General features: G+C 33.9%; 1 protein-coding gene across 1 annotated transcript in view; it reads right to left on the bottom strand.

Moving 5' to 3' along the window:
- LOC131157968 (nuclear pore complex protein NUP1) overlaps positions 1-22,294 on the bottom strand; it is a 55,265-nt gene that overhangs the window by 18,951 nt on the left and 14,020 nt on the right. Inside the window, exons 3-6 of the mRNA XM_058112453.1 lie at positions 7,177-7,343; positions 6,069-6,282; positions 2,087-2,398; positions 1,862-1,933 (exon numbers count right to left, since the gene is read on the bottom strand). Of these exons, the coding sequence (XP_057968436.1) occupies positions 1,862-1,933; positions 2,087-2,398; positions 6,069-6,282; positions 7,177-7,343 (765 nt within the window). The remainder of the gene's footprint in view (positions 1-1,861; positions 1,934-2,086; positions 2,399-6,068; positions 6,283-7,176; positions 7,344-22,294) is intronic.

The raw sequence follows: 22,294 nt of genomic DNA, 5'->3' as shown, positions 1-22,294 counted from the left end.
CCTCCACTGCCCAATTGTCTCCAAAGAAAACAAACAACTTATTCCAAACCCTCCAAGTAAAAAAACAATGTGAGAAAGATCAGAAGCTGATTCTGAACTGTCAAAACATAAAGTGCACACAAACAACCAGATAAAAGCCTTAATCTCATAAAGGACTTTGGCCTTTCATATGCTAGGATGAAGCCGAAAGGACATGATGGGCCTAATCAAATGATCAAAAAAAGATTTAAAAATAAACCCAAAAAGAATCTTAAACCCACAAAACAACACCCATCCCACTAGAAGGATACACAACCCTCCAACAACGACAAAGAAAAGAGCTCCTCCACGGTTCCACCTTCCTATCAATAAGAGATCAAAAGAGATAGAAATCCCAAGAGAAACTAAAAGCATTAGAGATCAAAAGGGAAGAAATGACATCATTATGCATTGAGTAAAGACAATGGAGATTTGGAGAGAAGGAAAAGAGATGAAAAATGCAGAATCCCCCAACCAAATGTCTTCCCAAAACAAATTTGGTATAACAGTTGAGGGTCTATTTGGTATCATTGTTGTTCTCTGTTTTCTGTTTTTGTTTCTCCACAGTGAAGAAATAGATTATAAAAACGCGTTTGTTTATGTTGTCAGTTTTCTGATTCTGCCGCCGGTTTTCAACTATTTGTCAAAAATCTGAAAACTAGATTTTATAGTTTTCAGTTGTTTTGGCAACCTGTTGCCAGAAACTTTAATATCCAAAAATAGTTTTTTTGGATTAAATTATTCATATTATACACTTTTAAATTAAAATCAAAATTAAATGATCAAACGAATTTAAATATAATTAAAAGAAAAATATACATCCATTTCAAAAAATAGTAATAAAGCCAATTAAAAAATACTTTTACTATTTTTCAATTATCATATCCAATAAAAATTTTATTGTAAAGTAAAATTTGACAGTAGAACAATTAAAGTAAAATAATTATAATAAATTTTATTTTTATTATAGTAATTTTTTAATTTGTATTATTTGTAATTGTAACATTTTAATCATATTTTTTATAATAGTATTTGATTTAAAGATGAAAATGAGCATTCTTTAATTAAATTTTTAATTTGTATTAGTTTTACAAATGTTAATCAAACAGGTTGCCAGTTTCTAGGTTTTAGTCTCTGTATTTGGTTTTTGGTTTTTGGTTTTTATTTCTCTAATTTTCGACAGTGATACCAATACTGAATAAATATTCTTCACAAAACAAAAAATTACAAATTAACCAATTCAATCATACCAGCAACAAATAAAACTTCCATTTCAACAGATATTTCAAGGGTCACAAAGTCAAAATTAAATTTTGACAAAAATTTTGATATTCATAGAAATTTCAATTCCAATTTCAAGAACGCGGGAAACTTAAAATCAATCATGGAAATGGAACTTTAAGAAAAATTAGAATAGATGATTTTAATAATTAGAAACAGAATTTTTTAAAAAAATTAAATTTCTCCTTTTATAAAGTTTATATTTTTATTTTTCTGAGATTTTGGACAGTTTATATGAAATATTGAAAAAAAGAAATAGAAGCATGACTTCATATTGAACCCTCCCAAGATTTGAAATTTTGATCGAATGAAATTACCAAATTTTAAGAACATTCGTAAATGTAGATTAGTCCTAACCTATTCTTCATTTAAACAACATCCCTCCTTGCTGGTAGACTTAAAAATTGCCCAATTCTTACACCAAGGTGTTCATGTCAATTACCATTTAAGCCTCAACCATTAACCAACTAAGGAAATAGTAGAGAAGCCAGCTGCACAGGATTATAATAACATCAGTATCAAGGGATACAACTACAAAAACATGTCCAGAATGAATATTTACCAGTCCATATGTTGGGGTTCGCAATTGCTGTGAGGGAGTTGACAGAATGTCAGGGTACCGACTGCTATCACCCTGCAGTTGAGTCAATTGATAACATGGAGAGAAGAAAATGACCATTACATATACAACGCCTCATTCTTGAAATAAAAAAATAAATAAAAATGCAAGATATTTATTTATTTATTTATTTATTTGGTGGGGGTTTTCATAAGATGAAGAAGATACCTTGCCCTTAGACTTTGAATAAATAGTTCTTGAGTAGGGAGTTCGAGGCAAATTATGTAAACCAAATCTGACTCTTGGATTTCGAGGGGTTAAATACCCACTCTGTTCCTGTACCATGGCACCAGGCCAGCATATGGACGACTTAGGTAGAGGAGATGGAACAAATGTCATTGATGCAAATTCATCACCATGTAGTAAAGCTTTATCATCTTTGGATATTGTGCTCTTAGGACCAAGGCCAATGTCCAATACTCGGGTTCCCATATAGGCTCTTGCAATTTCAACTGGTGAAGCACCAACTTCATCTTCATTCTGCAAATTATAACTATCAAATTACACTAACCTTGATTTTGAACATTATAAGCTATCAAATTACACCAAGAGATCACGTGAATCTTGGTTCGTGCATTTCTACTTTGCATGCATGCAACATAAACAAAGACTTCCCCAATTATATCATGCAAACGATTGTTTTTATTAAAGGGCCTGCTAGGTTCATGAAATGCCAGATCCCCTCCCTTAAAGTCAACTTTGAGAAGACAAGTCCACAGATAAAAGAATCATGAAACAAGCTTCAAAGAGGCAAGAGCATAATAGAAAGAAGGAAATAAGCTCCTTAGCACGAGAATACTAGTAATCTTGGAAGAAGCCACAATTTCCCCATTTTCCTTTGCTTTTTCAAATCAGGGGGGAGGGGAATGTTTGGTTGTTGACTCTCAAAGTCTACCCACAATTTGCCAAAAATGTTATCTTTTAGATCCAACTTAGGATTCCTTCTCACAAACCTCATTCCACTTGAAACTCCATAAACATATTTAATCCTTCTGCATTTGTAAGTGCGTTACTCATTCTATTTATTTCCTTAAAATATTTAAAGTTTTGAACTACATCAAGTGTTATTAATAACCATAAACAAACTCTCTTCAGTACCCTTAGTTCTGCAACAGTGTTGTTCCTCTAGGTATAAATTCATTAATATACAATCCAAAATTTTCTAAGATTACCTCTCCTGAGAATATTATAGGAAAGATAAATAGGCCCTCAAGGAATAAAATCAAGTAATACCAAGTGCACATTGGAGCCTGGGGAGCGCAAGACTTACCCCCATATAAGGGTGTACAAGAATTACTTAAAACTGAAAACCAGACCAAAATTGAACCACTATGCATTTAGGTTTGGTTTTTCGATCCCAGTTTTTTATTTTAAAAATTGATTTTCAGTTTCAGTTTCAGTTTTACAAGAAAATGGAACCAAAATATAAATGTTATTTTATACTTTTATGTTCATATATTTATGTAATCATAACTCATTAACATTTCTATTCTTATGAAGATTTTTTCATATTCTAAATTTATTAATTTTATTTTAGCTTAAAACTGTGGTAGAGTTGTCCATAAACTGAAGGATAGCCTACAATGCAACCCACCGCTAGCTACAGCAGCACACCGCAGCCCCTGGCTGCTGTAGCCTACAGCACACTACTGTCTTGTATATATTTGTCTAGCATTGGTCGATTATCTTCCCCTTCGGATAAATACTCACCCCACCCCACCCAACTCAGTCCACATGGTAATAGGCCTCAGGCCAGTTACATCAAGTTGGGCTCAGTAAGTTGCTTGGCACAATGAAAGGTTAAATTGGATGTCAAGGTTCTATTGAAGCGCTATTTTCCAGTTTGGTTTTATAAATTAAATAACCAATAACTTTAGTTTGGTTTACAGTATTGGTTCAAACAAATCGAACTAAACCAATTACACCCCTACCTCCACACTTGGAGAGACTTAAAAGTATTGTCTAATTAAAGAAGAATATGTACATGTGTGCATCATGTCTATAAACTTTATTTCAAGGGTTGATGTTTTGAACACTCCATCTTTGATCTTTGTCTTAACAGATAGCGGCGTAGCGCTCATATCCATTTGACATCATGTCTATAAACTTTATTTCAAGGGTTGATGTTTTGAACACTCCATCTTTGATCTTTGTCTTAACAGATAGCGCTCATATCCATTTAAACAAACCTGAGGATCTGTTTGGTATCATTTCAGCATCCGTTTCTTATCATTTCTATTTTCTGTTTTTCGTTTTCATTTCTATACAGTGAAGAAGCAGATTATGAAAATATGTTTGTCTACGTTGCCAGTTTTCTATTTCTGTTGTCAGTTCTTAGCTATTTTCAAAAAAACTGAAAACTAAATTTTATGGTTTTCAGTTGTTGGCAACATATTGCCAGAATACTTTAACATCCAGATTTACCTTTTGAGGATTAAATCATTCATTTTATACATAATTCTTAAATAAAATTAAAATTAAAAAATTGTATGAATTTAAAACATAATTAAAATAAGAATATCCATGAAATTTCAAAAAAGTAAAAAAAATAATAACCATTTAAAACATATTTTTCCTATTTTTGAATTGTCATGTATTATAAGATTATTCTTATACAGTAATTTTGGAAATATAATAATTAATTAAAATAGTTATAATATTTTTATTTTTATGGTAATTTTTTAATTTGTACTATTTTAAAATTTTACTACTTTAATCATATTTTTTAATTGTTATTTAATTCTAAGACAAGAAAAAGCATTTGTTCATTCAAGTTTCTAATTTGATTTTGTTTTGAAAATATTAACCAAACAGCTTTCTGGTTTTTCGTTTTCAATTTCAGTTTCTGGTTTTTGTTTTGTTTCTAGTTTTTTTTTTTTGTCATAATGGACAGTGATACCAAACAGCCCCCATATTTTTTGTTTTCTTTTTTCATTTCTCTACAATGAAGAAACAAATTATAAAAATCCATTTGTCTACGTTCCCAATTTTCTGTTTATATTATCGGTTTTCAATTGTTTTAGGAAAAACTTAAAACCAAATTTTATGATTTTTAGTTATTTAAGCAACTAAATCAACTTTTGTGGATTAAATCATTCATTTTATACAAAATTTTTAATTACAATTAAAATAAATGGCCATATGAATTAAAATATAACAAGGGGTAAAAGACACTACCTGCCCTGAGGTTTTGCAAAATGACACAAACCTCCCCTAAACTTTCAAAAATTTCACAAACCTCCCTTGATGTTTGCTAAAAACACACAAACTTCCCCTTATATTTCGCAAAGAGACAAACTTTTTGAGGGATGAGTGTCCTAAAAATCAATTGTCAAGAGAGGTTTGCGGGATTTTTGAAATCTCAAGGGAGGTCTGTGTCTTTTTGCCAAAACTGAAGTCTAGGTCTTTTATTCTAACTAAAACAAAATATCCATAAATTTTCAAAAAATAATAATAAATAATAAAATCTATTTAGAAAATATTTTTATTTATTTTCAATTATTGTACAATAAAACTGTTCTTGTAAAGTGAATTCTAAAATATAGTAATTGAGAAAAATAATTACAATAATTTTTATTTTTATAATAATATTTTATTTTTATTTTTTTTGCACTTTATATTTTAATCATATTTTTTATAATTTTAATTTGACTCCAGGACAAAATGAGCATTTTTTCAATCAAGTTTAAAATTTGTTTCAGTTAGAGAAATATTAACCAGACATGTTGCTCATTTTCAATTTTTTGTTTCTCCTTCCAATTTTTAGTTTTTGTTTCTGATTTTCATTTTCATAATTTTTGCAGTGATACCAAACCACCCCTAAACAAGAATTAAAGTTGAAAAAGTTCATAAATGTATGAAAAATGCAGTATTCTTTCTTCATTTTATTTTGACATCAATTTTCAATATTAGATATAACAGAATAAATTTCACTTATTCCATAAATTTCATATATTTACAAATATATTTTACTCATTAAAAAGTGCAATAAAAAAGTATAAATGTATCCTATGCTACTGAGAACGAAAAATCTGAAAAGAGATGTTGAATATGATTTGGTATTAAACAACTTGACATAAGCAAACAGTGTATTCTCCTCACATGTCGTGACTGAAATGGTGGACTGATATTGCATATTTTCTTTACTCACAATTTTCTGGGGAAGAGGAGTTGATGTTCCCCAAATAGCTCTATTCAAATCTTCTTGCTTTTTTTCAGCCGTCCATTTTTGGCTTTCTTGGGCCACTAATATCCCTTCAGCTTGTGCTCCTGCATCCATGGTTGGATTATTTTTTTCCTGCTGAACATTAGAAGGATCAACAACCTTTGAATGCAATATCTCAGTCAATCGATCAATTTCTTCCCTGCACAGCAAAGCAATGCAAAGCATTTAGATGGCAAGTAATAACACATGTCTGCATGCATGTTGGTAGTACAATGCCCTCCAAGTCTATTAAAGACCACAGGTGCAAGGTGAGTACTCAAGTCCATTGACAAGGTATTAAGGGAAGAGCCTAGGTTATAGGTGATATTATTAGGCAACATGATATCATTCAGCATACCAATGCACACCTATTCCTTAAAAAATTATGGTAATGAACTTTCATTGAAAAGCTTAAGCAATAAGAGAAAAAACTAAAATTTTTCATGGCAGTTGCTCAAACAAGTAGAAATCATAAACAAACACTGCTATAAGAAGTCCAAAAAGAGCCTAGATCATTGTTCTTCAACACATATACACAAGGCAAAAAATGTTTTATCGACATTAATAGAAGGGCCCTCTAGAAGTTATCTTCACTTAGACATGTTAAATGAGTGGGTATGGGTCAAAATGTGTGAAAGCACTAGTGGACCATTTACCCATTTATAAAAATATCTTGACCCATTTATGATCCTACCCATTTATATACGGGTCAATCCATTTACCCATTTATATACAGGTCAACCCATTTACCCATTTATATACGGGTGAACCCATTTACCCATTTAATTTTAAAACATGAAAAACCAATTGTCAGATACCAAGTTAAACTTGTAACTTCAAATATTACATGTTCATGCCATCCTTAAGTGTTATTTCATTATCCGGTTGAAAAATATCCAAATTGTATTAGTAATTACTGAACTATGTAATTACGCAGTTTAATTTTAAATGATAGGGGTAGTCAATATTATAACTAATATACCTATATAATTACATGTAACAGAGGCAAACCACTTGTGTACATATATAATTACTTAATTTAATTATAATTTACCTAGAAAATTTTTTCCCCTTCAACATCTGCTCAATTTCACGAAGTCTGCCATCATCAGACAGGCTGCCTGCTTTGTTTTCTCTGTGATCATCAAGGTCTGTGTTGCATTTTGATTTATCAGCTGCTTTACTAGGACCTTCTACTCCAGCAAATGTGGATGTCCTAAGCTGCATGAAGATGATTCCAAATGTTTAAAAATGGCATAGATTATCTTGTTCAGAAGAAAAGGGGCAAATGATCAATGATAAAGACAAAGAAATAGAATAATAGAACTTCTCTTAATAATTCATTGTCCCCCACCAATCAGAAATCTGGAAAAATAAAAAAGTCTGAACATGTTTCCATATAATGCCACCAATTGACCATTAAACAAAAACTATTAGAAGATAAGTAAATTTAAACCTGTAATTTAATCCTCTCAACACTTAAAGAAAAGAAATTCTCATGCAACAAGAAAGACCGCCTTATCATTAGCCAGATATATGAACAAAAAAGAACTATAAAATAGAGTAAAAAATAAGAAAAATGGGTAAATAGTATACCAATCCAACACACATCCTCCTTCAACAATAAATAGTCCAAAATCATTCTCAAGTCACACTCTTTAAGGCCAAATCCTTCAAATGATCAAGTCTCTTTTTTCCTTTAAAATATTTCAATTCCTCATCCGCATGCCAGCAAATATCTCCACATTCAAATTCTTCAAAGCCAACTTATAATATTCCAATCTCTTCATAAACCTAAACCTTCCCACCCTTCATAAGGGCAGTGCCTCCAAAAACTACTCAACAAAAGAAAGAGAATTAGAGTGAGTAAACCACATGTTTACACCTAACTTAAGAAGATTTCAAGATGAGAAGAAATGGTCCGCTACCAACCTAACAAGAACGTCCTGTGGCATATTAGGAAAATATACTCTCACTCACTATGGCACAAAAACTAAAAGAAGCCACCAACCGATCCCTCCAAAGACCAAGTATGGGTGCATTTGGTATCACTGTTGTCACTGATTTTGTGTTTTTTTTTTATCTTGCGACACAAAATTCAAGTACAAATACGTGTTTGGTTGTGTTGTGTCTAGAAATCTCAAATAAAACCGTTTTTCCAGTTTCGTCAAAAAGTAAAAGTTGCTGGTTCGCAAAATGTGATGCATATTTCAATTTTAAAAACCTGCCCAAAGGTCAAGTGTTCAACTCTCCCAAGTCCCAACTGGCCATTTCACATCCTCCTTTTTTTCACTTGAAACTAGGGTCTTGAAGCAAGTCATGGCATCTCCCTCCCCCTCATGCCAGCAACTCCACCCCTTCCCTCCCTCCTCTATCCGTACGCAGAACATTATTCATCTAGTCTTAGCTTGATCAGTTTTTATTCTGAATTTATATATTATCTGCAACCAATTCATCTATTCTCTCAATCATTCATTGCAATGGATATCTCTTGAAGGGTTTGAGAAGCATCTGAAACTTATTCTGAATTAATTTCAACTTACTCTTAATAGATGAACATTATTCATCTCTTTTTATAGGAAAAAAATAAAAATATTAATAGTAAAAACGGAATATATAATGAAGAGGAAAAAAAATCCTCGTAAAGATTAAAAAATAAATAAATACAATCATGTTCATAAATCGTTCCAGTCTCTCTGAAAATCCTCAAAACACACACACCCTTAGACCAACCTGCTCTAAAAGCCCAAAGAGATGTCAAGCACTGAATCTTCTCCCAAAGCAAAGTTGTAGACACCTTCTTTCCAGAAAAAATGCGTGTTCCACCCTGATCAAATCCCCAACATGACAGCAAAGAATGTACACCTTTCCACAATGTTACAGCATCCTTTCTCTTCCAAAACCAAATGAAAGAAATACCCAATAAAACATTCACCATATTTGGGCCAACCAAACCTATCCAAATAATCCAAAAAATCAATACTACATGCTCAAGAAAACGGACTCTGTATTTTGGGACAATGCCTTAGAAGGCCTCCTACTCTGCAACAGGTTGTTGGTGTTAATAGTCTACCAACCAAACAAATGCCTAGATCTTAGAAGGGGAAGGGACTTTTTTATCCAAATACAAAAACGAAGAATGAAAGACATATTTGACCTAATAAGATGATAAAAAATGGACTTGCAAGAAAAATCACCAGCATCAAGAACCTACACCCTAACATCCATCCTATTGGCAAAGAAGAAAGCTCCTCCAATTCTCTCACATATAAGGTGGTGTTTGATCATCAAGAATCCGCTCTAGGAATTGAAGTTCTCTTCCATTAACGACCTTGTTCATAGAGACTTGCCCTTTCTTACCACCCAAAAGATAAAATTCATTAAATAAATTTCTCCCTACCAATTCCTGTAACCCTTACACAAAACTCATCAAACTACCTCCTTTCAATCCTTCAGGAATAAAAATTCGGAACTCCTAACTTAAAAAAAATAATATTTTATATTATCTATATTTGATAAATTACAAAAAGGCAGCCTGGTGCACAAAACTACCACGAATGCATAGTCTAGGGAAGGAGTGAACCACAATGGATCTAGACTATGCAGTCGTACCTTGCATTTTTTGCAATCCACGCCTCGAACCCATACCTCTAGATCACATGGCAACAACTCTATATCTCTGTACAAAGACTGCCCTTCATATTTAATAAATTACATAATAATAAAATATAATAATTTTAAAATCAAAGATAATATGTAATATTAATAATATAGTTATAATAAAATATAATTATATAATTATATAAATAAATATAATATAATAAATTTTTTATTGCAAAAAAAATATATTAAGAAAGTGAAATGATAAAATTAGAATCAAGGAGAGGGCAAGAGATCCTAATGGCAGGGAAAACAAAAATGAATAAATAAAAACAAAACAAAAAAGAACATTAAAAGAAAGCAAAATAGAACTAACAACCCAACAACCCCTAGTTAAGAAAAAAGAAAACCTCTCTTCAAACCATTCCCTTAATAATTGATAGAGCTCAAAAGTCTTGCTAATTCCCACTGACCTTTATTCACATTTTCTTTTAACTCCATCTAATCAGACTTTATTTCCCCCATGATCAGCGAACCACAATCCCACTCCATCCAAAAGATTTGGGCAGCAACATCCTGCTCACTTATCTTCTTCACATGAGCAGGAAGAATCCCATCCTTAGAATTATTACTCACAATCAAATTCTTGCCCAAACCATACTCAAAAATAGATACATTTCCTAAATCTTCAAACAAATAAGGGGGCACATAAAAAATATCCCCCGGTGCATTAGAGAAACCAGAACCATAATCCAAATTTTGCAAATCTCATCCAACATAGACCACTATCACAAGCAAAGTCACCATCAAACTCACTATCCCTTTCAAAGATACCACACCATTTTTCTCCTTCTAATTAGCCCTTTTATTTATTTTTCATAGCTTAGAACTGGAGAAAACAGGTCTGAGTTTCTTGGGGTCTCTCTCTCGCAGGTTCTATTCTTCATCATCATCTTCTTCTTCTTCTTCCTCCTCCTCCTCTCTTCACCTTCTTCCTTCTCTTTTCTCTTCTGACACTGCCTCTAACCTCTGTTCTGTTTTGTTCTGTTCTATTCTTTCCCTTATCTGTTCTTCTTTTTCTGTTCCACCTCCCTACTGCTGCTGCTACTTCTCTTCTTCTTCTCTTCTTCTTCTCTTCTTTTTCTTCTCCTTCTCCTTCTTCTTCTTCTAATTATCTCAATTCTATCCATAAATATAAATTCTAATATCTGTCCTACATCAGGAACTTCCTTTCTTTTCTTTCTTTTCCTTTCTTTTCTCCCAAAGACCCAAACAAATTCAAGGATTCATGTTTCTTCAGCCCTAAAATCATGAAAACACAAAAAGATTTTATAGGTTGAGAAATCTTGTTTCTTCAATATTCTTGGATTTTGAATCTTGAATTTAGATTGAAGAATTCTTGCAATCCCTCATTGCTTAAACATTCTTCGATTGATTTTCGCTAGCAACATCAAATTTCCTGCGGCAGAGACAAGAATATAGCAGCCGAAGCCAGAGAAAATCAAATCCTGGTTCACCCAAAACTTCAGCTTCATTTTCCGACCCAACTCCTATTTGGGTAGATTGAAGAATTCTTGCAATTCCTCGTTGGTTAAATATTCTTCAATTGATTCTCAGTACCAGCATCAATTTTCCTGCATCTAAGGGTATTTTTCTAGCAGCTGTCTTCACCTTTTTAGTTTCAGCCACCAGTGAGATCTTCTCCTCTCTTGTTATTTCTTTTCTTATTACAGTTATTAAATATTTTTTTCCATAGTTGGTTAGCTGTGGTGATTTTGTGTCTAGGAGTAGTACGCTTAATAATTGTTTTTGGTGTTTTTGTGTTTTCATTTGCAATCTTGGAATATAACAAAAAAAAAAATTATTTTTTTATTTTTTTTCAAAAAAGTACTATTGCGTGGATTTTAGTCTAGCCTGGATGCATACTTAAAATTGTATGCTTTAAAAAAGTTTTTAATGCATTGTATTGTGTGAGTAGTTTCTACTAGTTGTAGGGTGTAACTTAGAAAAATGTCTTTGTGAAATAAGTTTGCTAAAAAAAAAAAAAATGCAAACGTGTACTTCGCCTGTGTAACACAAAGTCTTCGTACACACATCCGGTCCCAAGGCCGAATAAAGGATCAGGGTTGTGTTAGGTAGTTGACAACCAACATAAAACTTTATTAGATCTTTTTATCATGAACTATTACCAAAATCACCTATATTAAGGGAATAGACTGGGTCAGTATAAAAGGGAGAGGGTTAATAAGTTAGTACAAGAAACTAAGATAAGATTAACAACTTGGAATATAGGGACAAAGGGAAAAAGTATGGAAATAGTGGAAATAATGTTTAGAAGCAAAATTAATTTAGTCTACCTTCAAGAGACGAAATAGGTAGGAGAGAAAACCAGGGCAATTTAAAAATCAGGATTTAAACTTCGATAAACTGGCAATGAGAATCATAAAAATGGCGTGGGTATCATTGTAGATAGAAACCTAAAAAATAATGTAGAAGATGTTAAAAGAATAGGGGATAGGATCATTACAATCAAGTTAGTCTTAGGCATAGAGATAGTGAATGTCATTAGTGCATATGCTCCCCAAATAGGCCTAGCAGAAAATTTGAAAAGACAATTTTGGGAAGATATGGATAGTATTTTACAAGGGATTCCGATGTCTGAAAAGACATTCATAGGAGTTGATTTGAATGGTCACATTGGGAAGGATATTACAGGGTATGTACGGATACATGGAGGCCATGGATATAGAGCTAAAAATGAGTCCAGTGATACGATCTTAGATTTACCATTTCTTACGATTTGGTAATTGAATACTTGCTTTATAAAAAGAGAAGAACACTTAATAACTTTCAAGAGTGGATACAATAGAAGGCAAATAGATTTCTTTTTAACTAAGAACAAGGACCGTTTATCTTGTAAGAATTGAAAATTTATCCTAGGTGAAAGTTTGGCTACACAACATAGTCTTAATATTAGATATACATATTAAAGAATGGAAGAGAAGAAGTAGCATAAGTCAATACAAGAGGACTAGATGGTGGAACTTGAAGAGAGATTATGTAGTAAAATTCAAAGATAAATTGAACAAAGAGTGTGATTGGATAATAGGGGATATGGTCGATGCAAATACTATTTGGAATAAAATGGCAAATTCTTTCGTAAGGATAGCAAAAGAGGTTTTAGATGAGTCCAAAGAAAAATACTTGGGTAGTAAAGACAGTTGGTGGTGGGATCAAGAAGTCCAAAGGGTCGTTAAGACAAAAAGAGAATAGTATAAGATATGGAAATATTGTAGAAATAAAGAAAATTTTGAAAACTATAAAGAAGCGATAAAAAATACAAAAAATATTATCAATGAAGCCAAACATAGAGCTTATGATACTTTATATACTAAGCTAGATACAAAAGAAGGATAAAAAGACATTTATAGACTTGCTAGAGCTAGAGAAAGAAAATGCAAAGATTTACGTTACGTAAAATGTATAAAGGACGAGAATGATAACATCTTAATTAGAGAAGAAAACATAAAAGAAAGGTGGCAGAGATATTTTAAGAAGTTGTTCAATGAAAACCAAAATGAAAATTAAACTTGGAAGTGACAAATGAAGATAAGATTAAAAATAAGAGATTTATTCGTAAAATTAGAGTCCTTGAAGTTAAGATGGCATTAAAAAAGATGAAAAGTGAGAAATCTATAGGACTAGATAAAATACCAATTGAAGTTTGGAAATGTTTAGGAGATAGAGGAATCATTTGGTTAATTAATTTATTCAATAGTATTATTAAAATCAAGAAAATGACAAAAGAATGGAGGAAAAGTACGTTAGTATCTCTGTATAAAAACAAAGGCGACATTCAAAATTGTAATAACTATCGTGAAATTAAGGTTATGAGTCATACGATGAAATTATGGGAAAGGGTAATTGAACACAAAATAAGATTAGAAACGAAGATTTCATAAAATCAATTTGGTTTTATGCTTGGGAGATCAACAATAGAAGCTATTTATCTTTTAACAAGTTTAATGAAAAAGTTTAGGGAAAAGAAGGGCTTGCATATGGTCTTTATTGATCTAGAGAAAGCTTATGATAGAGTACCTAGAGAAGTGCTTTGGTAGATATTAGAAAAGAAGGGAGTTTGCAATATATATACAGAGGTCATTAAGGATATGCATGATAGAGTAGTGACTAGTGACAATCATATGAGGACAGTCTAGTGAGTTCCCAATCTCAATAGGTGTTCATCAAGGTTCTACCTTGAGCCCTTATCTGTTTACTTTAGTAATTGATGAAATTACTAGGAATATCCAAGATGAGATCCCTTGGTGTATGTTGTTTGCAGATGATATTGTGTTGATTAATGATAGCAAAAGCAGAGTGAAATCTAAGCTAGAACTTTGGAGAGCCACATTAGAATCTTACGAATTTAGGATAAGTAGGAATAAGAGTCAATATATGAAATGTAATTTCAGTAACGTAAGGAGTAGCAACACAAAGAAGATTAAACTAGATAATCAAGAGATTAATTGCATTAATAGATTTAGATACCTTGGATCTATTATGCAAGGTGACGGGGAAATTGAAGAAGATGTAGTACAATGAATTAAGACAGGTTAGGTAAAATGGAGTGTGTTAGGTGTGTTGTGTGATCATAGAATATCCTTAAAATTAAAAAGAAAGTTTTATAAGACGTCCATAAGGCCAGCTATGCTTTATGGTTCAAAATGCTGGGCAACTAAGAAGCAACATATACGAAGAATGAAAGTTGCTGAGATGCATATGATAAGGTGGATGAGTGGTTTAACTCTAAAAGATAAAAGTAAGAAATAAATATGTATGCAAAAATTTAGGCATAGCAATGGTTGAAAACAAGATAAGGGAGGAGCGACTTAGAATGGTTTGGGCATTTAAAACGCAAGCCTAGTAGAGCACTTGTATGGAGTGAGTTAGCTATGGTTTCTAGCATGAAAAGGGGCAAGGGTAGGCCTAAAATTACTTGGAATGACGTAATGAGGAAGGATTTAATAACCCTTAATCTAATAGAGGAAAATGCTCTGGATTGGATGAATTGGCGGAAAAGGATTCATGTGGCCAACCCTACCTAGTGGGACTTAAGGCTTGCTGTTGTTTCTGTTGTAATTACCCCTTTTATTTATGCTGGATTTTGAGCCAAAGGTTAAAAGGCTCAACTAAGGCTCACCTTGAGCCTTTTTTCAAGGCAAAGTATGCTTAAAATGCTTTGAGGCTCAATCTAAAATACCAAATCCCAAAAAGGCTAAAGCATTACACCCTAAGCCTCATGCATTGGTACAAAAGACACATCTTTTGCATCCTTTTAGTTGAAGCTCACACATTTTGGTTGTGTGATCCTAAAGTTAGATTTGGCTACAAAACTCAACTCCATTTTATATAAAAGGAATGGCATAATATGAGTTAATTCTAAAAAAGGCATAAAATGAGTTAATTTCTAAAACTCTTGAACCTCTACCTTTCCAAAATAATTGAGAGTTCTATCTTAAATCTTGAAAATAATTTGAACTTTATAATGTTACAGCTACCTCTTATCATGATTTACGCAATGAATTCAAATTAGCACTTTTTGAATGGCCAACAAATAGTTTAATTTTTTTTTTTCATTATATTTATGATATCCTCAATTGTTTCTTTATTTTAAAATATATGTAATTTATTTGCATATTTTAATCTAAAAATAAAATTCTCAAAAAGCTTAGGCCCCAACACCTTAAGGCTTATACGCCTCTTAAGTGTTAGAACGCCTCACTTTATGCTTTTGCCTCAAGAATTAATTTGCATACTTTTATCTAAAAATAAAATTCTCAAAAAGCTTACGCTTTAATGCCTTACAGCTTACGCGTCACCTCTTAAGGGTTAAAACACCTCGCTTTATGCTTTTGCCTTTTAAAACATTACTTAAGCTATAGTGAGACTCAACCAAGGTCTTAAATTTCAATTTCAACTCAAATTTCGAAGCTCCAAAAGAACGGAAATTTCAACGAAAATTTCAATTTCGATGTCAATTTCGATTTTGATTTGAAAAAATAATGGAAACTAGTAGTAAAACATGGAATTCTTTGTGAAACTTTATGAATGGTTAACAAATATAATAACAAAAGTTTTAAGACTAATATATTACAAATTAAATACATCTATGTTTTGTATAGGGTGGAAAAGTTGTAAAATAGTATGTGTATCAAACAAGTTTGTAAGATAATGTACATTAGACAGATTCAGTTAATGCAAATGAAATTTATAATTCATTTAAATATTATTTATTATAAAAATATTGATAATTTAGACATGAATGGTTAAATAAAATATTAATATAAGTTTATTTTTTCATATAATTTCAAAAGCACTTGTGTTAACCTTTTGATTCAATAAAATAAATTAAACGAGAAATTTTACTTCACTCTTGAATCTCGCGTTTGAATTTTAACAAAATTTCATTGTATAGTTAAAATTTCGACAAATTTCGCTAAAATTTCGAGGTTTCGATAAATTTCGAATGATTCATTGAGATTTCGACGGAAATTATGCAAGACAGAAATCGACTGCCATTACAATTTCAAGGGTGATGGAAATCGAAAATTTTGACGAAAATTTCAACAATTTCGTAGAAATTTAAGACCATGGACTCAACATATAAATTTACAGCATCATCTACTTTTAAGCTTTTGCTTCCCCAAGTGTTCGAACTCGCACAATTGTTTACAAGCATATTTTTTTACTTTTCCCCTTCTTTTCTGATCGATGCTCAATTGTCTTACACTCTCATAACCATAGTTGTCTTACATTTATTTCCATCATGTAAATTCCCAAAACTATTTTCCTCTTGACACAATCCATTGTAAAAAATCTCAACATTCTCTCATCCATATGATTGGATTTTCTGCTCACCTGAAAGATCCCCCCTTTTGCGTCTTTGGCTAAAAAGTCCTTTCTTAAACGATAAACCCCTTTCCGGAAGATTCTGCTCGCACTGTCCTCTTAATTCTTGGTTCTTGCTATAACATTCTTCTAGGGCCTCACTACTGCCTGAGCCCCCACTGAAAGAAACCCCCTGGCCTTTGTTAGAAAGTAAATCAGACCTTTTGGGTTTTGATACCTGGCTTTTGGGCTATAACAACAACACTTGAAGAATGAGCTTGATCCGAAGATTGGCCCATCTCAGAAGGGGCTGAATTGATCTCTCTTCCCTGTGGAGAGGAATTAACCGATTGCTTGTACTCCAGCTGCAAAACAGAGCTGATTTTGCACCCCCAACATATTGCACAATCGATTAAGGAGATTGGGCCTGCTTCAGAGAAGGAGAACTGAGAAAATCCATGGCCTGCCCATTACGAGCTTTAGGCCTGATTGTTAGGAAACTTAATAAGACCATGGGCTGCCCATTGAAAATATGAAATGGGCTTTAGACCTGTCCGCTAGGAAATTTACCTGAATCCATTGGCTGCCCATTGAAATTATTAAGTGATTTCTCTTGCAAATTCCAAGAAGTGTGTTATGCCTGCTCTGGATAAAATAATTTAGTTGAAACCATGGGCTTCCCATTAAATTTAGTTGGATCTACCCAAATAGCACACACCATCTGATCCAAGTGCGAAGTCATGTGGATAATACCTGCCCAACCCAATGAGTGGATCTCCTGGGCAGGCAGAAGACCACAAGCGCAACGGTCTGGAAATACATTAGGAAAGGCTGAAATGACTTTTTCTCCTTTATTAGATTTCAGGTGGGGAATGGAGACAACTTTTATTTTAGGCACAACGTGTGGAGTTATCCAGAGGCTCTCAGTGTCTCAGTTCCAGCCATTTACAGCATGGATTGTGATAAAGATGTTTGCACAAGTCAGCACCTTTAAACATCAATTCAGGGGTTTTCCTGGAATATCCTCTTTCATAGAAATGTGGAAAATTCAGAAGTTCACCAGCTCACCAATTTGTACAGTCATTTTTACAAGATCCAGCTTCAAAACACTCATGACCTTCCTGTCTGGTCCTTGGACAAGAAAAGGGTTTTCACTGTCAGATCCTCTTATAGGAAACTTTTTCTCCAGGAGTCGAACAACATTCACTCTCCATGGTCTCAATTATGGAAGACAGCTGCCCCTACAAAGGTTGCCTTTTTCACCTGCGAAGCAGCTCATGGTCAGATCTTAACCTTGGACAACTTGCAAAGAAAGGGCTTCTCAATTGCCAACAGATGTGCCCTTTGCATGGCTGAGGCAGAATCAGTAGACCATATCCTTCTCCATTACCCCAGGACTAGAAATCTTCAGAATGAAGCTTTGACTCTTATCGGACAACGGTGGGTTACCACTAGATCTGTTGGAGGGGAGCTCTGGGCCTAGAGAGGGATTCAGGCAACAAAGGAAACGAGGAAGGGCTATGTCTCTCATCCCTCTCTCAATTTTCTTGTGTTTGGAAAGAGAGGAATGGAAGAGTTTTCAGAAATTCAATCTCAACACTTCAGTTCGGCAAAGAGCAGTGGTTTACTGTGGTTACTAGTTGGCAAAGTGGGATTGTAGCAAATGAGCAAATGAGTTTACGTAATTTTTTATTTTTGTGACACCATTCAGGATGGTTGATTTCTTGTACTTTGGGTTGGCATCTCCTGGTTGCCCTCTTAATACACTTTCTAAAAATAAAATAAAAAATAAAAAAAAAACCTGCCCAACCCAAGTCCTAGCGCACTCTATTATTACTCTTGGATTCCCAGATTTTAGCCCATTACCTGTCACAAACCCTAGGTGCAACAAGGTCCTCCAGACTAGCAGCCACCTCCATGTCCACCATACCTCCACAGGTGCCACGATGCCCCCCACCCGGCTGGGCGTTTGACAATGAATCTCCAACCAAATAAAATATAGTATCCAAAGCATAATAAAGTGCACGGCAATAATGCTATGAATATTAATACAAATTAATTATATGACAATTAACATAATAATATTATAAAATTTATAAATAATTGTTGATTTATGATATTATTATGTAAATTTTTATATTGTAGTAACATAATTGACAAATTAGAATAATTTGGATTCTTATATCTGCATATACCAAACACCATAATACAATTCCAATTTCAGTTCTATGTTGAACCAAATGCGAGAGGGGAATCTGCTATTTCATCTTCCATTTCAATGCATTCTGAGTCTGATTTTCATTCCAATTCAATTTGCAAACCAAACGCTGCCAAGAACCCTTTTAAAATGGAAATCTCAAGAAAGTCTAGTACCATCATCAATCAAAACAGGAAGATTGCCAATCATCCATAGCGGACCTTAAGATAGAAACAGTCTTCAAAATCAGATCATTCTACAAGAAACTCTCTCCAATGGAATCAAACCGCAGCAACCTCCCAAGGACTCACATATGGAGGACAGCTGCCCCTACAAAGGTTGCTTGTCCTGCCTAGGAGGAAACACATGTAAGGATTTTAACCCTGGACAACTTGCAGGGGGCTGACTGTCACAGGTGTAATCAATTGAGCACATCCTCCTTCATTGCTCCAAAACAAGGAACCTTTGGAATATGGCTGTCCTTGATTGGGCAACGGTCAGCTACTGCCAGCTCTGTGCGAGGGGAGCTATGGGCTTGGAAAGGGATTCAGGCAATCAAGGAGAAGAAAAAGGCATTGGCCCTCATCCCTATTGCAATTTCTTGGTGCACTTGAAAAAAAGGAATAGGAGAGCATTTAAAAATTCAACTACACTGCCTCAAATTAGTAGAGAGCAGTGGGTTATTGCTGGAATCAATCAAAACAAGAAGATATCCTGGTATTATGAACCGAAGAAGATGATAGAGACAAAGAAAAGTATTTAACAATGCAACCACCCCCGCCCAGACATCCTCCCAGAATCATATATGAGAACCATTCCAAGTTTTTACTAAATCAAAGGATAAAAGAGAAAGTAAACTTGTGAGATGAACCCCAAAGATTATGAGATGAGCATCTAACCCCATAAGTTTCCAAATAATGCCCAGATTTACTTTTAATAACTCTGTATTGTACAGCAGGGAGTTAACCTTAAGGGAAAATAACCACTTGCTTAAAAGAGCTTTGTGTTTTTAGACTCCAAATCACCAAGCACCAACTCCCTCTTTAGACCTGCACACAACCTCCCAACTACCCAAATTGGTCCCTCTTCTCTCCTACCCAAGCCAACAATCTCTCTCTTATTGGCTATCCCACCAAGAATCCTTAAAAAAGACAAATACTGCAAAAGGATAGTATAAAGATGACCCTGTCTTAAGAGTGATACAATCACCTAAAGAGAAAACAGCACCCTTCCACCCATCCCAAAAAGCTAAAAAACAAGAATTAGAAATACCACCCCAAAAGGACCCATAGGTAAGTAAATAAGAGGCCAATCTAAAACATGACAACCAGCTAAAGAAGCAAATTCCAACACTAATAGCCCCAATTCCACTCTTCCCCATATCAATCAAAGACCAAAGATCCTTTCAAAAGTCTGTGAAATAATAAGGTTGTTCAAGAACAACTCGCTACAATAGCCATCTCCAGCAGTGATCCCCGTCACAATTACCAGCTTCTGACACGTCAAAATGATGCTTGTGTCGATTGTTTTGAAAACAAAAGCAATGATCGCCTGAATGCAGAGGCTGATAACAAAACCCACCCATGAATGACAGTCTGCCATCTAATGCACTTGAAAATTAGAAGTCCCTGGCCAGTTTTAGAGATTTATATGATGCTTTTGGCTCAAGCAGAGCTAACTATATGGTGATCGACAATCAGGCATTGGGAGTCCATTAAAGAGGAATCAAGCTTCTACAGTGTAACAGAGTTTGACTGGGGAGCGAAGGTGGGAAGGCCTAGGATAAAGGAGGTGATGGGGCAGGCATCAATTTTCTGAAGATAGAACAATTAAACTACTTTGATCAGCAGTTCTTGATCACAAAGAAGAAAGTAATATGTTCTTTTCTAGTACTTTTATTTATTTCCTTAAATAAATTCTTTCTAGTTTTAATTCAGCACCTATGATATTTTTTAATAGTGACACCCATTTCAAACATGGTTTTTTTTTTTTTTGTGTAATGATGTGATTTGGTTTTGTTATGAAGACATCAACAAAATTTCAAGAAATACGAAAAAATAGAACAGCCAACCAAACAGGTTTCTTCAATTTTTATTTTCAGTTTCAATGACAAAATCAAAAATATTATGATTTTCATTTCTGGTTTCTGTTTCTAGTTTTCTGCTTTTGTTTCTGGGTTTCATAATTTTTTATACTGATAACAAATGGAACCTAAACGTAGAATTTGCCAATGGGAAATCCCTTGACCCACATTCTCTAATAAAATTGTCAAAGGCTGCATACTAGAAGTAACCCTAGGGCCTCCAGCTTCTCCACCGAAAATATAATGACGTTAAATCCCAGGTTAAAACCAAACTAGGAGTACAAAAACTAAACACATAATCGAGGTCCTCCCAGAACAAAGATCCAAGACCATGCCTGGAAGTCCCATAAACCAGTGAAATCCACCATTGATCCTTTATTCAAAAATCAAACAAAATAGAAAGAGTGAAAGACTTCGCACACTACTCACTCTAATGGCATGCCTAGTCTCCCACAACAAAATCTAACCTCCAGAGATGAAGAAGACACTCTCAATCCTTACAACACAAGTCCCAAATACACATAGACAAGCTTAGTTTTTTGACTAAGCTTAGTTTTTCCTATGATTAGGAGGGATTCTCAAAATAATCTCTTGACTGTTCAACGCTTATTCACTTCTCATAAACACCCCCCCCCCCCAAAAATTCCAAACAAGGATCCTTATAAGAACAATCTACTACCTCCTTTAACCCTGCCCTTCTTTCCCCATAATTAATAAAAGTAGCCGATTTTTGCATCTCCTTAACTCATTTTTTTCCCTGCTGTATTTTGACCAGACACTCTTACTAATTTCAAATCCAAACCCCAAAAAGAGGGTCTGAGGATCTTGGTTATCCCTCTCACCCCCTTACAAGCCAATGGACACAGCATTCCCCTTTTCAATTAAAGCTCTTTGGCATTATTTAGAGTCAATAATAACATCAACTTGCAACGGAATTGGGAACATACCTTTATTTAAAGCAAGATCATAAAAAAAAAAAACCCTTAAGACAATCTTTTTTTTTTTCTACAGAAAAACCCCTTGGGGCAATCAATAGCAATTAGCAAATAAAACACCCTTACCCGATAACAGAGATGGTAAACACAAAATATCTGAACTAATCTGAATAGGAACAGGGGCAAAATCTAAAAGTTCATCCTCCCTCCTCCCCCCTCCCCCTCCCCCTCCCCCCATTGAGAACGTCATCACTCTTCGCATACAGAGCAGAGATATTACAATCACACAGCTGCACCTCAACATTAGCTTCCATCTCCTTCAAGCTTACCAAGGAGCAAGCCCTCCTCAGCCTCAAATAGACTTTCTACAACCTCCTCAATACCCTTGGTATTAAGATCCAAACTACCATTAACAGACTTTCTACATCTTCCTCAATATCCTCAACATCAAGACCCAAACCACCAATAA

This window comes from Malania oleifera, chromosome 6, assembly GCF_029873635.1.
Source record: "Malania oleifera isolate guangnan ecotype guangnan chromosome 6, ASM2987363v1, whole genome shotgun sequence".
In the NCBI taxonomy this organism is placed as follows: Eukaryota; Viridiplantae; Streptophyta; class Magnoliopsida; order Santalales; family Ximeniaceae; genus Malania; species Malania oleifera.
Note: the sequence above shows the minus strand (reverse complement) of the source record. Positions and strands in the feature narration are given on the sequence as shown.